The sequence below is a fragment of the Pristiophorus japonicus genome, chromosome 13 (genome assembly GCF_044704955.1).
Source record: "Pristiophorus japonicus isolate sPriJap1 chromosome 13, sPriJap1.hap1, whole genome shotgun sequence".
NCBI classification, from domain to species: domain Eukaryota; kingdom Metazoa; phylum Chordata; class Chondrichthyes; family Pristiophoridae; genus Pristiophorus; species Pristiophorus japonicus.
In genome coordinates, this window is record NC_091989.1 from 46,856,907 (window position 1) to 46,877,301 (window position 20,395).

The window sequence follows — 20,395 nt, forward strand, 5'->3', positions numbered from 1 at the left end:
TTTGGGGGGCAAACTTGCCTAATTGATTAAAAACTGGTGCAGACATCAGGTTATGCAAAAAAAAACCTAAAAAAATCGTATCTTTAATTTTGTAACTTGTGCCATAAAAAGTGGCGCGCGCCAAAAAAACGTTGCAAATCACTGGGGAAAATTGTGCCCATATTTTGGCAACAAGCAAGAGGATTTTTTTATTCTCAGTGAATGTAACATTGCTTAAGCTAGAAACCAACATAAATAGCACAGTACCAGTACTATACTACTGAATAAATTTAACATTTAAAAAAAACCCCACATGATTATGCAGCTTTATCTTGGTGATTAGGGTGTTCCTGTTGGCAAGCGCACAATTTGAGGAATCTCAGTTTGATCTCTGTCAGTTATCCAACAGTTCCGAAGTATGATCTGATGTAAAAGTGATGGAAGGTGTCATAACATTAGAAATCGGAGCAGAGTAGTCCATTTGGCCCCTCGAGCCTGCTCCATCATTTAATAAGATCATGGCTGATCTGCAAAGTGATAGAAGGTGTTGTCAACAGTACTATCAAGCGGCACTAAACTCACCAATAACCTGCTCACTGATACCCAGTTTGGGTTCCGCCAGAACCACTTGGCTCCAGACCTCATTACAGCTTTGGTCCAAACATGGACAAAAGAGCTGAATTCCAGAAGTGAGGTGAGAGTGACTGCCCTTGACATCAAGGCAGCATTTGACCGGATGTGACATATAGGAGCCCTAGTAAAATTGAAGTCCATGGGGATGGGGGCGGGCGGCGGGGGATGGGACTCTCCACTGGCTGGAGTCATACCTAGCACAAAGGAAAATGGTTGCGGTGGTTGGAGGTCAATCATCCCAGCCCCAGGACATCGCTTCAGGAGTTCCTCAGCCCAACCATATTCAGCTGCTTCATCAATAGCGTTCCTTCCATCATAACTTCAGAGGTGGGGATGTTCGCTGATGATTGCACAGTGTTCAGTTCCATTCGCCACTCTTCAGAAAATGAAGCAGTCCATGCCCTCATGCAGCAAGACCTGGATGACGTTCAGGCTTGGGCTGATAAGTGGCAAGTAACATTTGCACCACACAAGTGCCAGGCAATGACCATTTCCAACAAGCGAGAGTCTAACCACCTCCCCTTGATAGTCAATGGCATTATCATCGCTGAATCCCCCCAGCATCAACATCCTGGGGGGGGTGGGTTACCATTGACCAGAAACTTAACTGGACCAGCCACACACATACTGGGGCATCAAGAGCGGGTCAAAGGCTGGGTATTCTGCGATGAGTCTCTCGCCTCCTGAATCCCCAAAGCCTTTCCACCATCTACAAGGCACAAGTCAGTAGTGTGATGGAATACTCTCCCATTTTCCTGGATGAGTGCAGCTCCAACAACACTCGAAACTCGACACCAACCAGGACAAAGCAGCCTGCTTGATTCGCACTCCACCTTCAACATTCACCCCTTCCACCACCGGCACACCGTGGCTACATCTATAAGATGCACTGCAGTAACTCATCACGGTTTCTTTGGCAGCACCTCCCAAACCCGTAGCCTCTACCACCTCGAAGGTCAAGAGTAGCAGACACATGGGAGCACCATCACCTGCAAGTTTCCCACCCAAGTTACGCACCATCCTGACTTGCAAGTATATCGCCGTTCCATCATTGTTGCTGGGTCAAAATCATGGAACTCTCTCCCCAACAGCACTGTGGGATTACCTTCACCACAAAGACTGCAGTGGTTCAAGAAGGCTCCTCACCACCACCTTCTCGAGGGCAATTGGGGATGGGCAATAAATGCTGACCTTGCTAGCGATGCCCACATCCCGGAAGAAATTTTAAAAAAATATAAAGATGAATCATTTTGGGAGTTTTTTGATAACGGTTGTGTAATTAGATGGCGCACTTGACATTTAATTGGTGCTGCATCTGTGCCTTCCCATCTGTGGAAACGTTTGTACCAATTTCAGTAATGATTGTAATTTAAACTCGTCTTCCTGTTTACGGTACAGCTCACTGAGATATTGCGATAACAGGGTTTGTACAAGTGGAAAATGAAACCTAGCAGTATTGTACAGAGCGGTCTGGCACTTGTTCAGCTTATTAATGTTGCACTGTAAATCTGTATGGAACTCAGCTCTGCTCGTAAGTGCACAGAATAAATATTGAGACATCTGTTTTGTGCTTGGATATAATGTCGATCTACAAGCTCATCAAGGTTACTGAATTAAATGCTACAAAGGTCAAATCACTGTTCTGCAGTGTGATAGACTTCTCAGTAACCTTCTCCCAAGTGTGCTTACCAAGTCTGTCAGAGAATTTGTGTGCTGAGAAAAGAGATCAGAATGGATCAGGGAACTGAATAACATGGTTAAGATACAAATCAAACTTAATTTGTTACTATCCAAGTTTGTTTTTGACCTTGTGGCCTAGAAATTTGAGCACGGTCATCTTTGAATGAATTGGGCCTCGTTAACATTGAGCTGGCGAGCTGAGTCCCCAAGCAGCTCACTGGCAAAGGGGAATGAAAGTTTGGGCTGCTACAGCCAAGGACCCCTAGTAAAACTGAAGTCAGTGGGGATCAAGGGGAAAACTCCAGAGGCTGGATTCATACTTGGCACAAAGAAAGATGGTTGTGGTTATTGGAGGCCAATCATCTCAGCCCCAGAACATTGCTGCGGGAGTTCTAAAGGATAGTCTCCTACGCCAAACCTTCAGCTGCTTCGTAAGCTCAGAAGAAGGTTGATACGACGTTGTGATTGCATTATGGGACTGATATTGACCCATATTCAGCATGTCAGTGTAACAGCTTGTGTCAAAATATTTGTGAGAGAAATCCTATCTATCTTGACTGTAATCTGTCACCTTTTTAAGGGTGGTGGTGTCTCAAGTTTGTTTTGCTTTTTGCTTCTCCAGTAACTGAACGTGCTAATCATGCCAGGGATCATCTGTTAGAAACGGATTTGGAGAAGTACGATGGGTAAGTGTTGTTATCATGAACAGAGTTATTCCAATTTGATCAACTATTTAAGGATTTAGAAAAATAGTTTTTGACCAAAACAAATACTAATTTGATTATTTATATTTAATTAGTCAGAGGTCTGATTTTAAAAAGAGAGAAAACAGAGAAACTCTTTCAATTTTGTACCCTAAATTATCCAGAATTTTCGAGGTCAGTTCACAGTATGCTTTGTTATATACTTATGCATACATTGCTAATATTGCATTGCTTTTGAAGTGCTTTTAAGGTTTTGTAATTAATAATCATTGTAAATTATTGTGATTTTGTTACACATATATGTTGAATTCATTTTTTTTATCTGAAATTAATGTTTTGGGACTGGTCAAATTTTCTGTCTTTTCAATTATTTGATTTATTAAATGGAAGCTCAGCTGAGTTTTTGGCAAGGCACAATGCTACTGGTTACTTCATGAAATCCACTTGTAAAAGTGATCCAATTGAATATTTTGGCTTTAAATTTCAGAAAGGAGATGAATAACTTTTTTTAAATTACTCTTCTAATGCCCCACCTGTCTCATTGTACAGGTATATTGTTTTTTCAGTAATACAATATGGTTGGGCGTATGGTTCATTTGTATGTCTGTAAATCCCAATTAAGAGCTCATTCATATTTATTTTAAATCTGATGCAGCTTACTTTAACAGGAGGTGAGTGAATTTTTATTTTTGGCAAAATACTGACAACTTGGAAGAAGTGGCAAGCTAACAGAGGACAGCCACTGAAAGTTCCTGTATGAGAAGAACTGCAATATCTTGGTGCTTGGTGGTATGCTATTTGATATCTAGTGCAGCGAAGAGTTTTTTTTATAAACATAGATGACGAAACAAGAAAGACAAAGGATATAAGAAAAAATAGGTGGAGAAGGACAGAAATGTTTTTAATTTGGTGGAATTAAACCCAGGCTAGTTCAAGAGAAAGACTGGAGTTGAAAGAAAAGGAAGCATTCGGAGCCAATTTCAGAGACCAAGAGGGGGACAAAAAAAAAGTAGAAAGCTATTTTGACTGTAGCTGAAAAAATGAATGAGAAATGGTTGCTCCACCAAGGTAAGAAAATGTGATGGAAAAAATTAGACCATTTATATTAATGTTATTTATTAGGCAGAATTGGCATTTATATATGATGTAAATAAATGTATACGCTTTTGAATGATTTTCAAGGGCATCTTGCCAGGCTCCCTTTCCCCTCCACTCACCACCACCACCACAGACTCCCAAGTTCATACGTATTTTGAAAAACGGGATTTAAAAAAAAAAAAAATCTTAAATTCATTCCTTATCTTCACCTAATAATGCATTTATTTAATTCACAGACACACAAACTTGTTAGCAATTGAAACCATCCCTATCATCTGATAGATGATAGTTGTTGTGAACAGATAAAATACTCATTATCCTTCAAAGGACTATAAAATGAATTCTCGTTGGAACAAAGCTGCTGTATCAGGCACACTAAACAGCCTGCCTGTGCATGGAGACAGCTAAATCGATATTTTATGACTGAGATTACCTTTGTGCATCATAATATTCCCTCTGGTGGCACTATTGGATCAAGGGATGGATTATGTTATGGTGCTGTGTATTCATCTGACCATTAACAATAATTTGTAAACTCAATAATCAAAAATATTCAACTACAATTTAATCATACTTCAAAAATAATTTTATAGTACAGAAAATTACTTTTACAAATGGAATGGAGAAGCACAAGTGTATACCTACATCTTTGTAAGCAGTATTAAACTTTTAGACAAATTTTAATTATTCATGAATTATTATGAACAAGCTCCTTTGGCATATTGGAAACTGGTATATTGTGTATTCCTCAGAACTGATGTTTTTACCAAATGTCTCTCTTCCTAGTGTTCAAAACTTAGTGGGGCAAAAATTCTGGTCGGAGGCTTCCTTTGGACGAATGCCTCAGACCCGAAATTCTTTTGCGAAAGTATCTGGTGGACCCAGAGGCGCCTTCGATTCCAGTCGGAAGCCTTCATTCCATGTGTAGCGTATGGGGACAGGACTTCCCCGAAAGCATGAAAGCTGGAGTCACGTGGGCCTGGACCACCAATCACTATGCAGTATTCTCATTGATAATGAGAAGTCCATTTCTCCGAGTTCCCATTATTATCAATGAGAATAAACCCCTAAGACAAGAAACACAACATAATAAATAAAACACCTCACATTTAAAATTAATTGAAATTAAAGTTAATTAAATGTTTTAGAGAAAAAAGTATTTTTTGAAATTCTTTTTAATGTGTATTAATATTTAATTTTTATGTTTTAAAACTCTTATGCTGGTAAAAGTAGGCTATGCGCCTGCTTTCACCAGGTGTAAGAGTTTGAAGAATATTCGCTGGGCAAGAGATGAGCAAATAGCCCAATCTCACCCAAGCAATTGACAGATCCTCCGCAACCCCGCAGGAAGGACAAGAGAAATCTTGACAGATCAGAAAAGCCGGTTTTCGGCGCATGAGCATTGCACCCCGAAAACCGGCTTTTGCGAGGCCTCGCCAGGTCCGTGCACACTTTGCCAGAATTTCAGCCCCAATGTGTTTTTTTTCCTGTTCATTATTTGTCTATCACTAACTTACCATCATAAAAGCACCATTTTGGAGAACCCTCGTTATTCTACATTTAACTACTTGTGGTGAGACTCAACATTGTGAGACTTGCAAAAATAGTGTTGAATTCATGAGCATTACAGAAACAGGAGTATTTGATGTATGTGATTTTAAAAAATGACGCATTTAAAATGTATTTATCTGAAATATTGACCAAATTTTAACCCGAGTATTGGCATGTTTTTATTTATTTTTTTGTTGCCAGGATTGTTTCTGTTGGTGGAGATGGAATGTTCAGTGAGGTAATGCATGGTCTGATTGGTCGGACACAGAAGAATTCAAGCATTGATCAAAATTATCCCAGTGCTGAACTAGTTCCCTGTGATTTGAGGATTGGAATTATCCCAGCAGGTGAGAAGCATATTTCTAACATCATAAAGCAGGAGAAAATGTCAAAATATTCTTCAAAGTGCAATGCAAAATGCACACTGGGTGTTTCTAACTTTTTAAAATTCTACAAGCAGAAAATAATTACTATACCTGCAATGCTAAATTTCAACATCATAAATGTTAGCTTCCTTGTTTTTATCCTCCACTTACTACTAAGTAATCCAAGTCATAAACTGTAGAAAAGAAGGAACTATGTTTCTCTTCAAAATATTTGTCACAAAACTTTTCCTTCCTGCATGAAACATAACCCCACTTCTGGGTGGCTATTCTGGTTTTCTCAGCACTAGTAGGGTTTCTTGGATTGTGCCCAAATGATAAGTGCGCATTATGTTTGACTTTGTTGTTTTGAAGAAATTGATTCTAAAGTTAATAAAGTGCAAGAAGTTGTCTGTTATATCAGGCTAACTCAAAAGTTAGCAATGGGTTAAAACAAATATTCTTTATTTCAGTCTTGTTCAGCCTTTTTTTCATACTGGAAAAGCTGCCTGTCACCTTTCTTTTCCAGTATTAGTTCCTTTTAGTGTTTCAGGTAGAAAGGAACTCAAAAAAGGAGCATCTCAAACGGTGTTGGAACAGCGACTTTCAGACCCTGAGGAAGACTGCTCCATTTGATATCATACCAATGGTTAAGTTTTTGCATCGAAGCTGCAGTTATAGTGTAAGTGGAGCCTGAGATTAGAGTCAGAGCCTGACCTAATGTCAAAATGACGCAGTGTGGGACTGTGGAGAAGATAGCTTTACTCTGCTTTTCGTTGGAGTCTGTTCGGTCCTTGACACTCAATTTACACTCAACAAGTTTAGCGTCTGTGTAAACCTGAAATGGCGTTCCAACTATGCTAAGCTGGTTACGTGAATGCACCGTCAGAGAAATTATAAATCAGCCATAAATTAGCTGTGATATTTTATGATCAAAATTCCACGTAGTGAATGGCTTGTTTACCAATAAATACTTTGACGCTTTTTTAATTTGAACTAGCATCTGGAAACTGAATTAGAATCAGATTTGCTGTGAATTCTCTGTTCAATAGAAGTGACCCTCTTTGTTTTGAAATGTAATATATTTGTTTTTTTCTAGCTTAATAGTCAGCAACTGCAATTTTTCATTTATTTTGATCAAAAATATAACAAGTATAATTCTTGTGTACTATGAAGGTTTCCTGTAATTATGAAATGTTTATTAAAATCTTAGTGTATTTTATGCATCTTTTTAAATTTAAGTGCAAATAAACTCAGTATGCAATATTTTGTTTAAGGTTTCAGTTTGAGACGTGCATTATTGTTGAACAATGATCTCTTAACAATAGTCCCATGAGTTCTGCCCTACTTCAGATACACTTAATCACTGACAGAAATAATCTGTAATACAAGATCATTTGTTCTCTTGCAAGTGGTCAGTCCTATTAATTGTATATCTTATTAAGACCCAGATAGTGTATGAAAAAAGAGAGGCTGTTTTTATTTGTTAGGGTTGATGCTGGAAGTAAAATTAGGTTTCCTGTTCTAGTATGTCTGCAATCTTCTCATACCAACTCATCAATCCTACTGATTTTGACTCTTGCTACTGGTTCATTATAGTAAGAGTAAGCCCCTACAAATTGTCAATAGCATTTTCAAGGATGTTGTAGACTTAATTAACTTTTCAGTTCAATTTGAGCACCGGGATTCTAAACATGTGAAATGATACATAGATAGTATGAAGAACTGATGAGTGTTCTCTCTCACTTGAGGATTTGTGCTGTTCTCCAAATCCCTTGTTTAAATTACACTCTTGTAGAAGTCACTTGGGTCTCCACTTCGTTCTTGTACTCAAATTTGTAATGGAAAATTGTTTTTTTTAACCTGTAGCCACAGCTTATTTTGATCAATTTTCTGCAATATAAGCTTTCTAAAGCAATTTCTCACATAGTTGCATTAGCGAAGCAACATCTAACAGTTTGAGCTCTTGTGCCTCAATACAAAGCAAACTTATTTAACTTGTAGTCGCTTTCAGACAAGTAAAATACAGGTTATAGTTTGCTGTTTCTGTTGTACAGCAAAAAAAAAATAGCTTCACAACCTAAAAATCCTTTTGACCTGTCAGCAAAAAAAACTCTAAACATTGTAGTTATGCAGTCATGTGAGAAGTAACCTGGAGCCCCCTCACTCACCCAAATTTCAGCAGCTCACCCACCTGTTCAGCTATTGCAAATAGGGAGCCAATTATAAGTCTCCTAAGTTGAGAATAATTGATAGTTGGAGGAGATTGAAGTGTGCTGCATAATGCCAAAATCGTTGATGCAGCACTATTTTCCTTCTGGATCTTGAACAATTTTTTTTGTGAGGGATTTTTTTATTGCATTGCGTATTGTGGTGCACATTGGACTTTTAATGAGTGACTCTGGTGATTCCAATAATACTGCTAGCCAAGGGAACAACTTTGCATGTATAACTGAGTAGCAAGCTGTGTGTTTATAGGATAATGTTTACTTCATCTGGGGAAATAATTATTTTTTTTAAACTGGCTAGTCATATTCAGTATAGCCATAGGCTTTCTAGAGAGCTTATTGAGTATAGATGTTTTTGTGATGCTTGTGAGTATTGAGAAAAGTTGTTTGATTTTAAAATGTGTTCTTTCATTTTGCCCTGGAAATGAACTGAAAAAACTATTTGCAGATGTTGTACGTTGTACTGAACCTGAAAAGTGCAGAAGTAAATTTCTATGAAAATCCTCAGTAAATAGCAGTGTGTTTCCCTTTGTAAAAGTAATATAAATGTTTTACATTAATCCTTGTGTATTTCTTCACTTCCATTCCCCTGCCCCCTCCCCTACATTTCCCAAGACTGGTCGGCATTGTCAATTGATATATTTTACATGACAATTTGAATGTCATCTAGTAAGCAACATATCAGTGCCCAAGCATATGTATTAAAAATGAATTCTTTTTTGTGCAAGCTACAGATGCTGAAAGTCCGATTTTCTCACTTTATTTTATTTTGAATGCGGGCAGGAAGCCTCGTCTTCCATCGTGCAAATTGGGAAATTGTGTCCATGTTGTCTATAATTTTCTACTTTAATTTTAATGGCTGGAATATTGTGGGAGTGCGCCCACAATTGCTTAATATGCCCAGATGACTGGCAAGATTCTTCAATCCTTTAGAGTACTCTTACAGTAATTGTCTTTCTACATTAGTGCAATTGAACATTAGTTGCTTGATGCATTTTAATCTGCTGCTGTCAAAAAGAACTTTGCAAGAAAATAAAAAAAATGGCAACCAGGAAACAGGAAATAATTCTGAGAAATATTGCCTCTGTTACAGGTTCAACAGATTGCATATGCTATGCAACAGTTGGAGTGAATGATCCAGTGACATCTGCCTTGCACATCATTATAGGTTAGTATCTTGACTGTTAAATGTAATCTGAAAATGCATATAACCATAAAATGTGGAGCAACTTTTGAACTGCCTTATCTATGAATAGTCCACTTTCCTCAGCATGACTCTGGAATCCAGTGTCTGCTTGGGCAATGAGCATTATTTGTCCTCAGGTTTACCTAAGATTTGAAGTTTGGGATCTACCTTCTCTCCCCTCTAAAGTATTGGGGGGGGGATGGGGGGTGATATATAAAAGCAAGTTGTAACTGCCTTAACAACTACCTTTCCATGTATGCCTTGGATGGTACAGTATCAGTTTAAACATTAAGATCTATCCTAAGATGATGCAATAAAGCTCCATTATGGTTCTAATTTTAAAAAAAAACTTTTATTGGCCTCAGAATTTTATTGAAAATAAATTGCCAGATACTTATGGTTGAAAATGTTTGCATTTAAAAAGCTCCATAGGTCATAGAGAGATGGGGAAGTGATAATGTAGATATTGTAGATAGAGAGGGTGGATGGAGGTGCAAGGTAAGTTGGTGTGAGTAAGGATGTGCAGGAGTAGGGTAGGGAAGGCAGAGTGATGGAGATGTAATAAGTGGCATAGCAGGATAAGATTGAGTGTGGCTTTGCAGTAACTTTTCGTGATCCACTGAGATCATTGAAAGATTTGCATCACTGCAGCCTGGTCCTCCTGACGACATCCCTGCATCTGTCCCTCCAGTGTAATGGGCAACCAGGCTATGTTGGTCTCCTGGGGAGGTCTCTTCTGCCTATTGGAAGGGAAGAGACCTTTCCTGCGTGTTGTGCCACCCTCCATAAGGATATGGAGGGAGTCAGAGGAGAGCCTGGGCGCAGCGTGCACATTTGTGCAGTGCTCGTCAGTGTTTGCAGCACCTCAATGCTGTAGAACACTGACAGCACAACTGTCAAAGTAAATTTGGACATGGTTACTTTAATTGGCTGGTGGCGCATCAAATGACATCGTCAGACCCATTTCCTTCAATTGGCCAGGGAAACGCGCTGCGCAAGCCCAATCAACGGAAAATTAATTCTCCACAGCGGACTGGAGCCAGCAACGAGGTCGGGATCCGCCACCTACCCCGACCGAACCAGACCCGCCGAGGTAGGAGAAATATTGGCTCAGGGTATTAAACCAAATAGAGGAAGAACTTGTTGGTCATAATTTTCCAAAGCTCTACAGATTCTATGGATTGAAAAATTGAAAATGTCAACACATTATTTAAGGGATGGAAGAAACTGCAGACCTGTCATTTCAACATTAGTTGTATAGAAGTTACTGGAATCCATTATCAGGGATAGAGTGACGAAGCACGGACAAGTATAGCCTGATCAAAGAAAGTCACCATGGATTTGTGAAGGGTAGGTCATATCTGACTAATCTAGTTGACTTTTTTTTGAGGAGGTCATTGGTACAATGGATAATGGATTGTGCAAAGATGTTGCCAAGAAGGCATTTTTGATAAAGTTCTGCACCAAACATTACCAAAAATGAAAGTGTACGGACTTGGAGGTAATCTTGTGTTGTGGGTTGGTAATTGATTGGGAGGTAGCAGACAGAGTAGGGATAAAGGAAATGTTATCTGATTGGCAGCATTCTCCCCAAACATCTGGGACAGCCAAGCTTTTCACCATATATATTAATATATTGCAAGATGTTCCCTTACCGCCAGATTGTTAACTAATTCTGGTTCATTGCTAATCACTAAATCTAGTATGCTCTGTTCCCTTGTTGGTTCTAAAACTGTCCCAAATATGTTCTAGAAATTCATTGCTGTCAGCGGCGAAGCAAAGGCATTCGTCGCTGGCCCTGAAGAAAGCTGCTCACAAAGTTCCCATGATTTCTGTGGTGAGCAATTTGGCTTTTTTGATGTTCAGTGCAGTATAACGGGGAATTCCACAGCCAGAGTTGTTGTGACCTAAATAAGCTATCTAAGCAGTCAATCACAATGCAGAATTCTCAGAGAACCAGGAAGTGAATAAGTTGCTTTTATTTGATTTTTTAAAACTGTTAGCGAGCAAAACCAAGATTGGGGCTCTCATGGTAAACCTGAAATAAATACGAACAAATTTTTTTTAATTAATTATTTTAAACTTTCTAAAAATTGCAATTTTAATTCTAATGGCACTCCACAAAATTTAATGAGCATGATATTAGCTCTCAACTGGAGGAAGGATTCCAGCTTCACCACCTCTCTCTTTTCACCCCTCCATTCAATCCATTTGAACATTATCAAAACGTTCTGCCCTTCGGAGCTTAAAAAATGAAGTTTAACTTTGAGTCCATGATTTTATTAGAAAGTACAGGTTGAACCTCACTTATCCATCACCCTGGGGACCTGGCCTGTGCTGGAGAAGGGATTTTGCCGGACGCAGGGAGGTCACGTTAAATTGGATGGTACAAGTACTGTGCAAGGGGCTATCGGGTCTGGCTGGCTTGAGGCTGAGAGTGCGACAGAGAGATTGGGGGTGGCGGGGGCGGTGGTGGATCGCGGGGTTAGGCCAGCGATTGCGGGAGTCGGCAGCGAGGAAGGACTTCAATTTATTCATGTCGAAGCGGCCGGGAATGGTGCCGAGCGAGGGGCGGTGCTGAATAAGGGAGGTTCAACCTGTAAAATAATATTAATGAGAATGACTAATCAAAATTTAACTTGAGACACATTTTCTTTAGCTATCCTTTCTAGAGTCAAGACAATTGTTTTACATTTCTGAGGTAATTGTTTAATTGCATTTATGTTATTTTCCTTTTTTGTTCAGGTGACTCTCAAGCCATCGACGTCAGTTCAGTTCATCATAAAAACATGTTTTTGATGTACTCAGTATCTCTATTAGGGTATGGATTTTATGGTGATACACTGATGGACAGTGAAAAGAACCGTTGGATGGGTCCATCAAGATACGATTTTTCAGGTACTTTTTATACATTGTTTGAGATGGCAGTATTGTCCTTCCCCAGATTGTGCAAATTGTGTCATTGTGCAGCTCTGAAAGGAATACCATATATGTGCCATTTTGTTTCCATCAATTCCCAGTGACTGGAGGTGGCCTTTGTCCTGTTGTCTGCCTCTAAAACAGTATATACCTTTTACAAAAAGCTTCTAAGTATATTTATTCTCTATTTACATCGCCCATCACTGTCTCAGCTCATCTGTTGCTGAAACCTTGCATTTGTTACCTCTAGACTTGCCCATTCCATTGCTCATGCCCAATCTCCCACCTTGTACCCTCTAAACATGAACTCATCCAAAACTCTGGTGCCCGTATTCTAACTCTCATCAAGCCCAGTTCACCCATCATTCCTGTGGTCACTAACCTACATTGACTCCTGGTCTGGCAATGCCTTGATTTAAAAAATTCTCACCCATGTTTTCAACCCCTCCATGGCTTCACCCTTCACTAACTCTGTAGCCACCTCCAGCTCTTAAACCCTGCCTGATCTCTGCGCTCCTCCAATTCTGGCATCTTGCACACCGCCGATTATCTTTGCTCCAACATTGGCAACTGTGCCTTCAGTTGCCTAGGCACTAAGCTCTGGAATTCCCTCCCTAAACCTCTCTACCCCTCTCCTCCTTTAAGACTCCTCTTGAAACCTACCATTTTGACCAAGCTTTTGATTATCTGTCCTAATATCCCTATGTGGCTTGGTGTCCAATTTTGTCCGATTTAAATTGCTTCTGTTAAGCGTCTTGGGGCGTTTTGCTACGTTAAAGGTGCTATATAAATGCAAATTGTTGTAAAAATCCAAGATCTATGAAACAAAATGGAATTTGACTTCTGCAGTCACAATCAACCAATGACTCGAAATCCAAGCTTCCACTAGTTACTCTTTTTTTTAAATTTAGGTTTCAAGACCTTTCTATCTCATCACTGCTATGAGGGAACAATTTCTTATTTACCAGCAACTGAAACACTTGGTAATCCAAGAGACCAGGCTCCATGTACAGCTGGGTATGAACTCTTGCATGACATATTCTGCTAATCCATCCCCAACCAATGGTGATGTACATTACACATTTATTTTGATGAAGTTTGATCATGTTTTTTGAGATTCTATTTATGAATCAGTTTATTTTAATTAACAAACCTGTCAGGAGACGACATAGTTGAGCAGACAATAATAACATTTGTAATTTAAATACAATGGATTTATTATATCAAAGGAAAAATACATAGTTTGATGCATATTTCTGATGTCAAATTGTGTAATGTGGTTTTAAAAACAATTGCATTATCCAAGAAAGGTAAAATGTACATATTAGTTCAATGTTGTTGACAAACAGTGTCTTTCTAATGCCACTGATGAGTATATATTTATTGGCCCTGATTTTGCGGTCAGTGGCGAACAAATGACGCTAGCCATTTCATTACACTTTCTGTGGGCTTTTTCACTGCAATTTATGGTTATTAGCAAGTTAAAACAGTACGGCACCCTCTGCAAGGGATCTGGGACCTATGTGAACAGAGCAAGCAACTGTGTATCTTCTTAACCAATCAGATTGAAGATTCCTTACTGAGATATGAAGAGTGTAAACCAGGAAGCGCAAGTTAGAATAATTAATTAATTACCAAAACATGTACAAAAAGTGAAATAGAGAGAGATGGGATTAAAAAAAAAAAATTGAAATCTGAAGGAATGAAAGACCATACTTTTAAAAGTAACTTTTCAGCACCAGAAAGGTTGTTTAGCAGTAATTAAAACTTATCGCACCATTCACTTACACTTGAATAGACAAGTCCTAACCTGGTTTCGTAGGTAAATACAACTTCACATCCTTACATGTATCTGAATGCGAAGTCTCTCGGCGAGGTACTGGTGTAGCAAAGCTTGTGGAGGAGCAGTGCAACCTGGTTTAACTGTGCATGTGCGTAAGCCAGAAGTTGCTGTCCAATTTGCTCCTTAATAACGGTGAGCGTGGATAGCCTCAGCATTATTTCTACCGCAAAATCCGGACCATTTATTTTCGCCAAACTTGCTACCATTGTGTTTTCTTCATACTTGATGAAAAAAATCATTGGTTACTCATTACTGTTTGATCATAATACTGGATACTTTTGTTTCAGATGTCATATTTGCCAATACAGTGGAGAGCAGTTGAAGTTAACAAAAAAAAGGAAATTTAAATGTATTGATGATGGTAAGATCTAAACTGTTTGTGGTCACAGGAATTATGTAACAAACCTATCCATATACTTAAAAGTCTTGCTTCCAGCACATGTAGTGCATGGGAAAATTATTTATGCCAATTAATGACGTCAAACTTGCTATGTGTGATGAGTGCAAGTGTCTAATGAGTGCAGGTGATTGGCTTTTGGTTTTAAAGATTGCTGCACTATATAAATGCAAGTCTGTCTTTGTACTTTACTGTTGGTGTGAACTCCCAGGCGTGTCAACAATTTTGGGTTTAGTGGTGTGGATTTTCCACATTTCACAAAAAACTTTGCTGCCAAAAGCTACTGTTTCATCAGTTGAGGTTACAATGGCATGTTACTGTAATTCATTTTATTTCAGTTAGTTATGGAATTTTTATGTTACAAACTCTGGTTTATAATCCAATTATAAAAAAGGCACAGTTGTTGCAAGATAACATTGACTAATCAATGGAGTTTAATGGTTGTTTGAAGTTAACATTTAATCAATGGAGATTAAAACAAGATTTCAATCAAAATGATTGTATAAGGGTTTTGTGAGCTGTAGATATTAATTATTTGTGAATCCTACTTTTTAAAAATTTGGTTAAATATAAATATCAGAGTTTTTAATAAGTTCTGGAATAATCAATAGTACAGGTGCAGCATAGAGAACCCGGAATGTTCCGGGCTCCAGGACGATCAGTGGCGGTCATCCAGAATCTGTAAAATGTTCTGGAATCTGGACCCACCAACCTCGGTGCCCGGCCTCGCCCCGCTCGCCTCACCGCCGCTGCCCTTACCGCGGGATCTCCTCGGCGGGGCCCCGCCCAACGACCTCCTTGGCGGGGCCCCGGCTGCCGACCTCCTCCTCAGCGGGGTCAGACGGCCCGAACAGCTCCTCGACGGGGACCCCTCCTTTCTGACGTTCCGAAAATTCCTGGGCTCGGGAGTTTCCAGATTCGTAACATCAGAAAGCAAATCGAAAGTCCGGAAAAGCCAGGAATCCGGAACTGCTTCGGTCCCAAGGGTTCTGGATTTTAGGCGCTGCACCTGTATTTTGAAGAAACTGAGAAACTCAAAAATTGAGATGAGGGCCCTCTACCTCCAATAAGATCTGTAAAAGGGTTGATAATTAAAGGGCACGGATTTAAGGTGATTAGCAAAAGAACCAGAGGGGACATGGGCGGAAAACCTTTTTATGCAACGAGTGGTTAAGATTTGGAATGCACTGCCTGATAGAGTGGTGGATACAGATTCAATAGTCGACTTTAAAAGGGAATTGGATAAATACTTGAAGGAGAAAAAATTGCACAGATATGGAGAAAGAGCAGATGAGTGGGACTAACTGGATTGAGCTTCGAAAGAGCTGGTACAGACTCGATAGGCCGAATGTCCTTCTGTGCTGCACTATTCTATGACTGTGTAGTATGGGAGCAATACAGACCATGAAGGTTTCAGGTTTGACCACTGGTCTTTGCTGAGTTCATTGATCTCCAACAGATTGCAGTTGGAATGCAACAATTGGCATTAGATTTCTGTACCAGATATGAGTGAAATTGATAGTTACTGCTCCCCTAATTACAATCAGTGACACCTACTGAAATTGCTTGTGTGTGACCATTCGTTGTGAGCATGATCATTTCCAGTTGTGGCGTTCTCCTTGTCTAATAGCCTGCCGTAATGATGTGGGCACGAGAGTAAAGATTATTTTGATCCGTGCCTCACTGGTTTATGTGAACAATTTGTTTCTCTTATTTTAGAGGAGCAACAACAGTGGAAAGTGATTAAAGGAAAGTTCCTGGCCATAAATTCAGCAAATATGAGTTGTGCATGTCCAAAATCTCCTAAAGGTCTCTCACCAGCAGCACACCTGGCTGATGGGACCATTGACCTTATTTTAGTCCGCAAGTGTTCAAGATTCAGTTTCCTGAGGCATCTCATCAGGCACACAAACAACGATGATCAGGTATAGATGTATTGGATTTTTTAATGCCATGTGCATAACAATATAAAATGGTACAGCCCTATAACTCCACAGAATTATGCAGTAAACAGATTTGTTTTCAGTATGTACAATGCATATATTTGTATGAGGGTCCATTTTCTACTTGAGGAAAAGCATTTTCTTTCAAGTTGTTGTATTGGGAAGATGTTGCTGATGATTTGACAGAATTTGCCTAAACCAAGATGGGCAAATACTAAAACTAAAACCTTTCAAATGTTGGAATCTGAAAACAAAAACAGAAATACAGCAGGTCATTCAATCAAGAGAAAAGACAGGATAATTCTTCAGGTTTGAGGGTTCTGAGGAAGTATCTCAAAACTCAATGGCTTTTCTCTTTGCTGAATAACCTGCGATGCGTTTCATATCTGTTTATATAAATATAGATGTAGTCTACAGCTATTTGGGTTTGTACCTCAAGTAGCAGGATTCAAACAAATAAAAATCCTTTTGTGAGGATGTTTTTCTCAATCCAAACTTGCAAAATATAATTCAGTTGGCTTTCATGGGTCACAAACACAAGTGAAAAGCTTAAATATTTAGAATATTACAGATAATTGAAACAAATAGTGGATCGAAAACTGATTTTCTGAATGCTCACTCTCTTGTCTCTGAGCACACACAGATCTATATACTAACACTGAATATATGGATTATGTATTTGGTACAACACCGAATACCCTCTTTTTTGCATCCACTACCAAATAAGGCAGGGAGGATTTTCTTGAGTTGGTTTTGCACCTTTTTAAATCAATAACTCACCATTTAGAAACATAGAAACATAGAAAATAGGTGCAGGAGTAGGCCATTCGGCCCTTCGAGCCTGCACCGCCATTCAATGACTTCATGGCTGAACATGCAACTTCAGTACCCCATTCCTGCTTTCTCACCATACCCCTTGATCCCCCTCGTAGTAAGGACTACATCTTAAACAACTTCGACTTAATGTTACCTGGGAGTGTATTATGATTGACTTTAAATCTAACTTATAGGCTTAAGTTCATTTAAACTTGAAGCGTTCTTCACATAAATACTTGATCTTCCCCATATCCTTGAAAATTATCTAAGTATTTTATCTCTTCTATAGGGTCCTTTTGCATTAACCTCATGAATGTGGGCAGTCATTAGCATTTGGGGCTGAAATTGCCCCTTTTCTTGCAGTAACAGGTCGGTAAGCACCTACCGCTCAGTTGGGACGTGACGACATTTGAAAAATTGCCCTCCTTTATTTTTGTGACGGTGCACGCTACCGTCCCGCCCGTGTTCCCGCCCCATCGGGCACGCGCCGACCCCTTACCGACCAGCGGCGACCCCCTTTATGCCCCGTGCAGGAAATTGCCCCACAGGATTGGTTCGGCCGCCACTCTGTGCCCCAGACAGCTTTCCCCGGGCTGGAAGCTGCTAGTGGCTGGGTGCCATTTTATTTTAATAGTCGGCCCGACCCTGGTGGCCACAAGTTCGGCCGGTCCACCAACAGGCAGCTTCGCGCCCCCTCTTGGGTACCGGGTCGCTGGTCTGGCCAAAACCCTCCCTGGTGACCCAGCGGGACCAACTAAACTATGTGCAGAGCTCGCAGAGGCCCTCCCCTTTAACTGAAGGGAAGGGACGTTGTGAGGCATCGATGCGGCACGTCTGCACCGCGCTGACGTCATAAGCATCGCTGCGCTGAACGCCTGGTCCTAACCGACAGTCGCCCCAAACACCGCCCCCAGAAATATATATATTTTTTAGCTCCCCAATTTCACTCCACTCTCCGTCCCATGGATTGGGGAGGAGAATACTCATTTAATTCAGAAGGTGCACCCCATTTGGAGCAGAGGGCAATTTCGGCCCTTTTATGTCTAGGATAAATCATGAGAGTTAATGTTTAACTGAGAAACAAGCAGGCAGATTTGTGTGTTACTCACCGGAGTGTATCATTTGTATTGCAGGTTGATTTGCTTTTTTTGCTCAACAGTGTAACACCAGGATGTTTCATTGTTCGAGCAGCTGATCAGAATTTGATGACAACTTATTAAGCAGACAACTGGAAAAATATGTAAATCTGTAATTTAACAAGGTACTAACGTACCAGCATAGGGGTGTGAGACAACTCTGACCGCAGAAACACCTCTGTCTTGAATGCTTTAACAAGTGTTTTACTTCAGTATTTATTCAAGTACGATATTATGAGAAACCTATGCATTCAAAAGTATTAACATTCAGAACATTATGCTTCTGATATTTTCAGTTTGACCTTGCATTTGTTGAGGTTTACCGAGTGAAGAAATTCAAATTTACACCAAAATACTGTGATGAGAAGGACACTGATATCCAGGATGTTGGTAAAAATGTTTTTGGCCAGTTCTGTCGGGATCATCCTACCTGTAGCTGCGCACAGCTTTATAGCAATTGGAACTGTGATGGAGAGTTAATTGAGCATGCAGCCATTGAAGTGAGGTATGCTATTCTGTGTTTATTGTTTAGTACATTGTCCCAGACTGTCAGCAAACTGCACAGAAAGACTAATGTGTCACTGTCTTCATGAAAATGTAATTGCCATCCTTTTGCCATTGTTCACTAATGCATGATGCCATGACTTAAATCACAATGAAATGGATATTTTTGGCCTTCATATGTGAGGTCAGTGCTGATAAAAGTGATGTACATTTTGAAGTTTAAATGACTAATTTATTCTTGTACCTAGAGTGTCTTCAGTATGATTGTCTCTGAGAGAAAAATGTAATAGTGTAATCACTTCACAACATAGATCTATCATTCATCTTGGACTTTCAGATCTAAACATAAAAGTACCTGGGATGAATGCAAGTATATCATAAGATAGTTGACAGACACATGCAGTAACTCATTTGTCCCTGTGTTTGAATTTCCAAACCAAATCATTGATAAATCCACATAAGTTGTTTGTGTTCATCTGCTATGGAATGCATGATTCTTTCCCTTAGGAATATGTACACCCTCTTACCTAAGCACAGATTGGAAATAGCCACGTTTTGGGGCCCTCTGATGTCTCTTGGAGTACTGCTGAAGGTATCAGAAACTCCTCCTAAGCAGCCCATTTCACCATACATTGAGTAAATTATCACCATCCCATTGACCACAGCATGAGGACACACCATACTCAATCCAGTGGAGGTTTGTTGCGTCAGCAGTAACTGCATGTCTCTTTCCAATCAAAGTAGGCAAAACTCTGGATGCATAAGAATGTGTCCACATAGGTAGCTTTCAGGTGACACATACCAGAATCTCTCATTCAAAAACTTTAGATTTCCTCATCTGACCTGTTTCAGCATGGTGAAAGGACCTACACAGGACAGTTTGCAGTGCCAAAGCTATCTTGCTATTCTACATGTTCAGTTCCATTGCATTGTATGAAGCTCATTTGTCATCAGCTGTTCAATCTAGTCTTTTACTTGAAATGTGTTGCAAACAAAAGGCAGATTTTTGTGTCAATGTCACATGTTTATATTACAAAAGAATATGCATTACTAAGGCAAATGTCTGTGCCAGTATGTGAAAGCTATGAGAGGGTTTTACAGTGCAGTTTTCAATGTGGAGGTTAAGTAATGGTTTGTTCAGCATGAAAGTGTAGGTCACAATGTTTGTTGTGCTGCTCATGGATTTGCCATTTATTTGACAAGATAAGCATGTAATTTATGACAAAAGCAATATTTTTACAAAATAATATTGTTGCCTTTGCTAAAGCATATGTAAGCTAATATTGAAACTGTCCTCAATCAAATGTACACAATAAACCTTTCCACGTACTCCAGCTGTCTGAAACAATATAAATCATCTTTGGGAATGCAATGATCTAATCTGTTCAAGCAGAAAACATTTTTAACTTAGCATTC

At 39.6% G+C, this 20,395-nt stretch overlaps 1 protein-coding gene across 4 annotated transcripts in view; it reads left to right on the forward strand.

Moving 5' to 3' along the window:
* The window catches only part of cerk (ceramide kinase), a 76,815-nt gene that overhangs the window by 47,381 nt on the left and 9,039 nt on the right, over window positions 1-20,395 (forward strand). For 3 of the 4 annotated variants that reach the window (XM_070897400.1, XM_070897401.1, XM_070897403.1), the window contains 8 exons: window positions 2,915-2,978; window positions 5,847-5,992; window positions 9,329-9,403; window positions 12,167-12,319; window positions 13,252-13,357; window positions 14,471-14,544; window positions 16,300-16,505; window positions 18,772-18,980. In XM_070897400.1, coding sequence (XP_070753501.1) covers window positions 2,915-2,978; window positions 5,847-5,992; window positions 9,329-9,403; window positions 12,167-12,319; window positions 13,252-13,357; window positions 14,471-14,544; window positions 16,300-16,505; window positions 18,772-18,980 — 1,033 coding nt within the window. The remainder of the gene's footprint in view (window positions 1-2,914; window positions 2,979-5,846; window positions 5,993-9,328; window positions 9,404-12,166; window positions 12,320-13,251; window positions 13,358-14,470; window positions 14,545-16,299; window positions 16,506-18,771; window positions 18,981-20,395) is intronic. The other variant, XM_070897402.1, reaches the window with a different exon arrangement.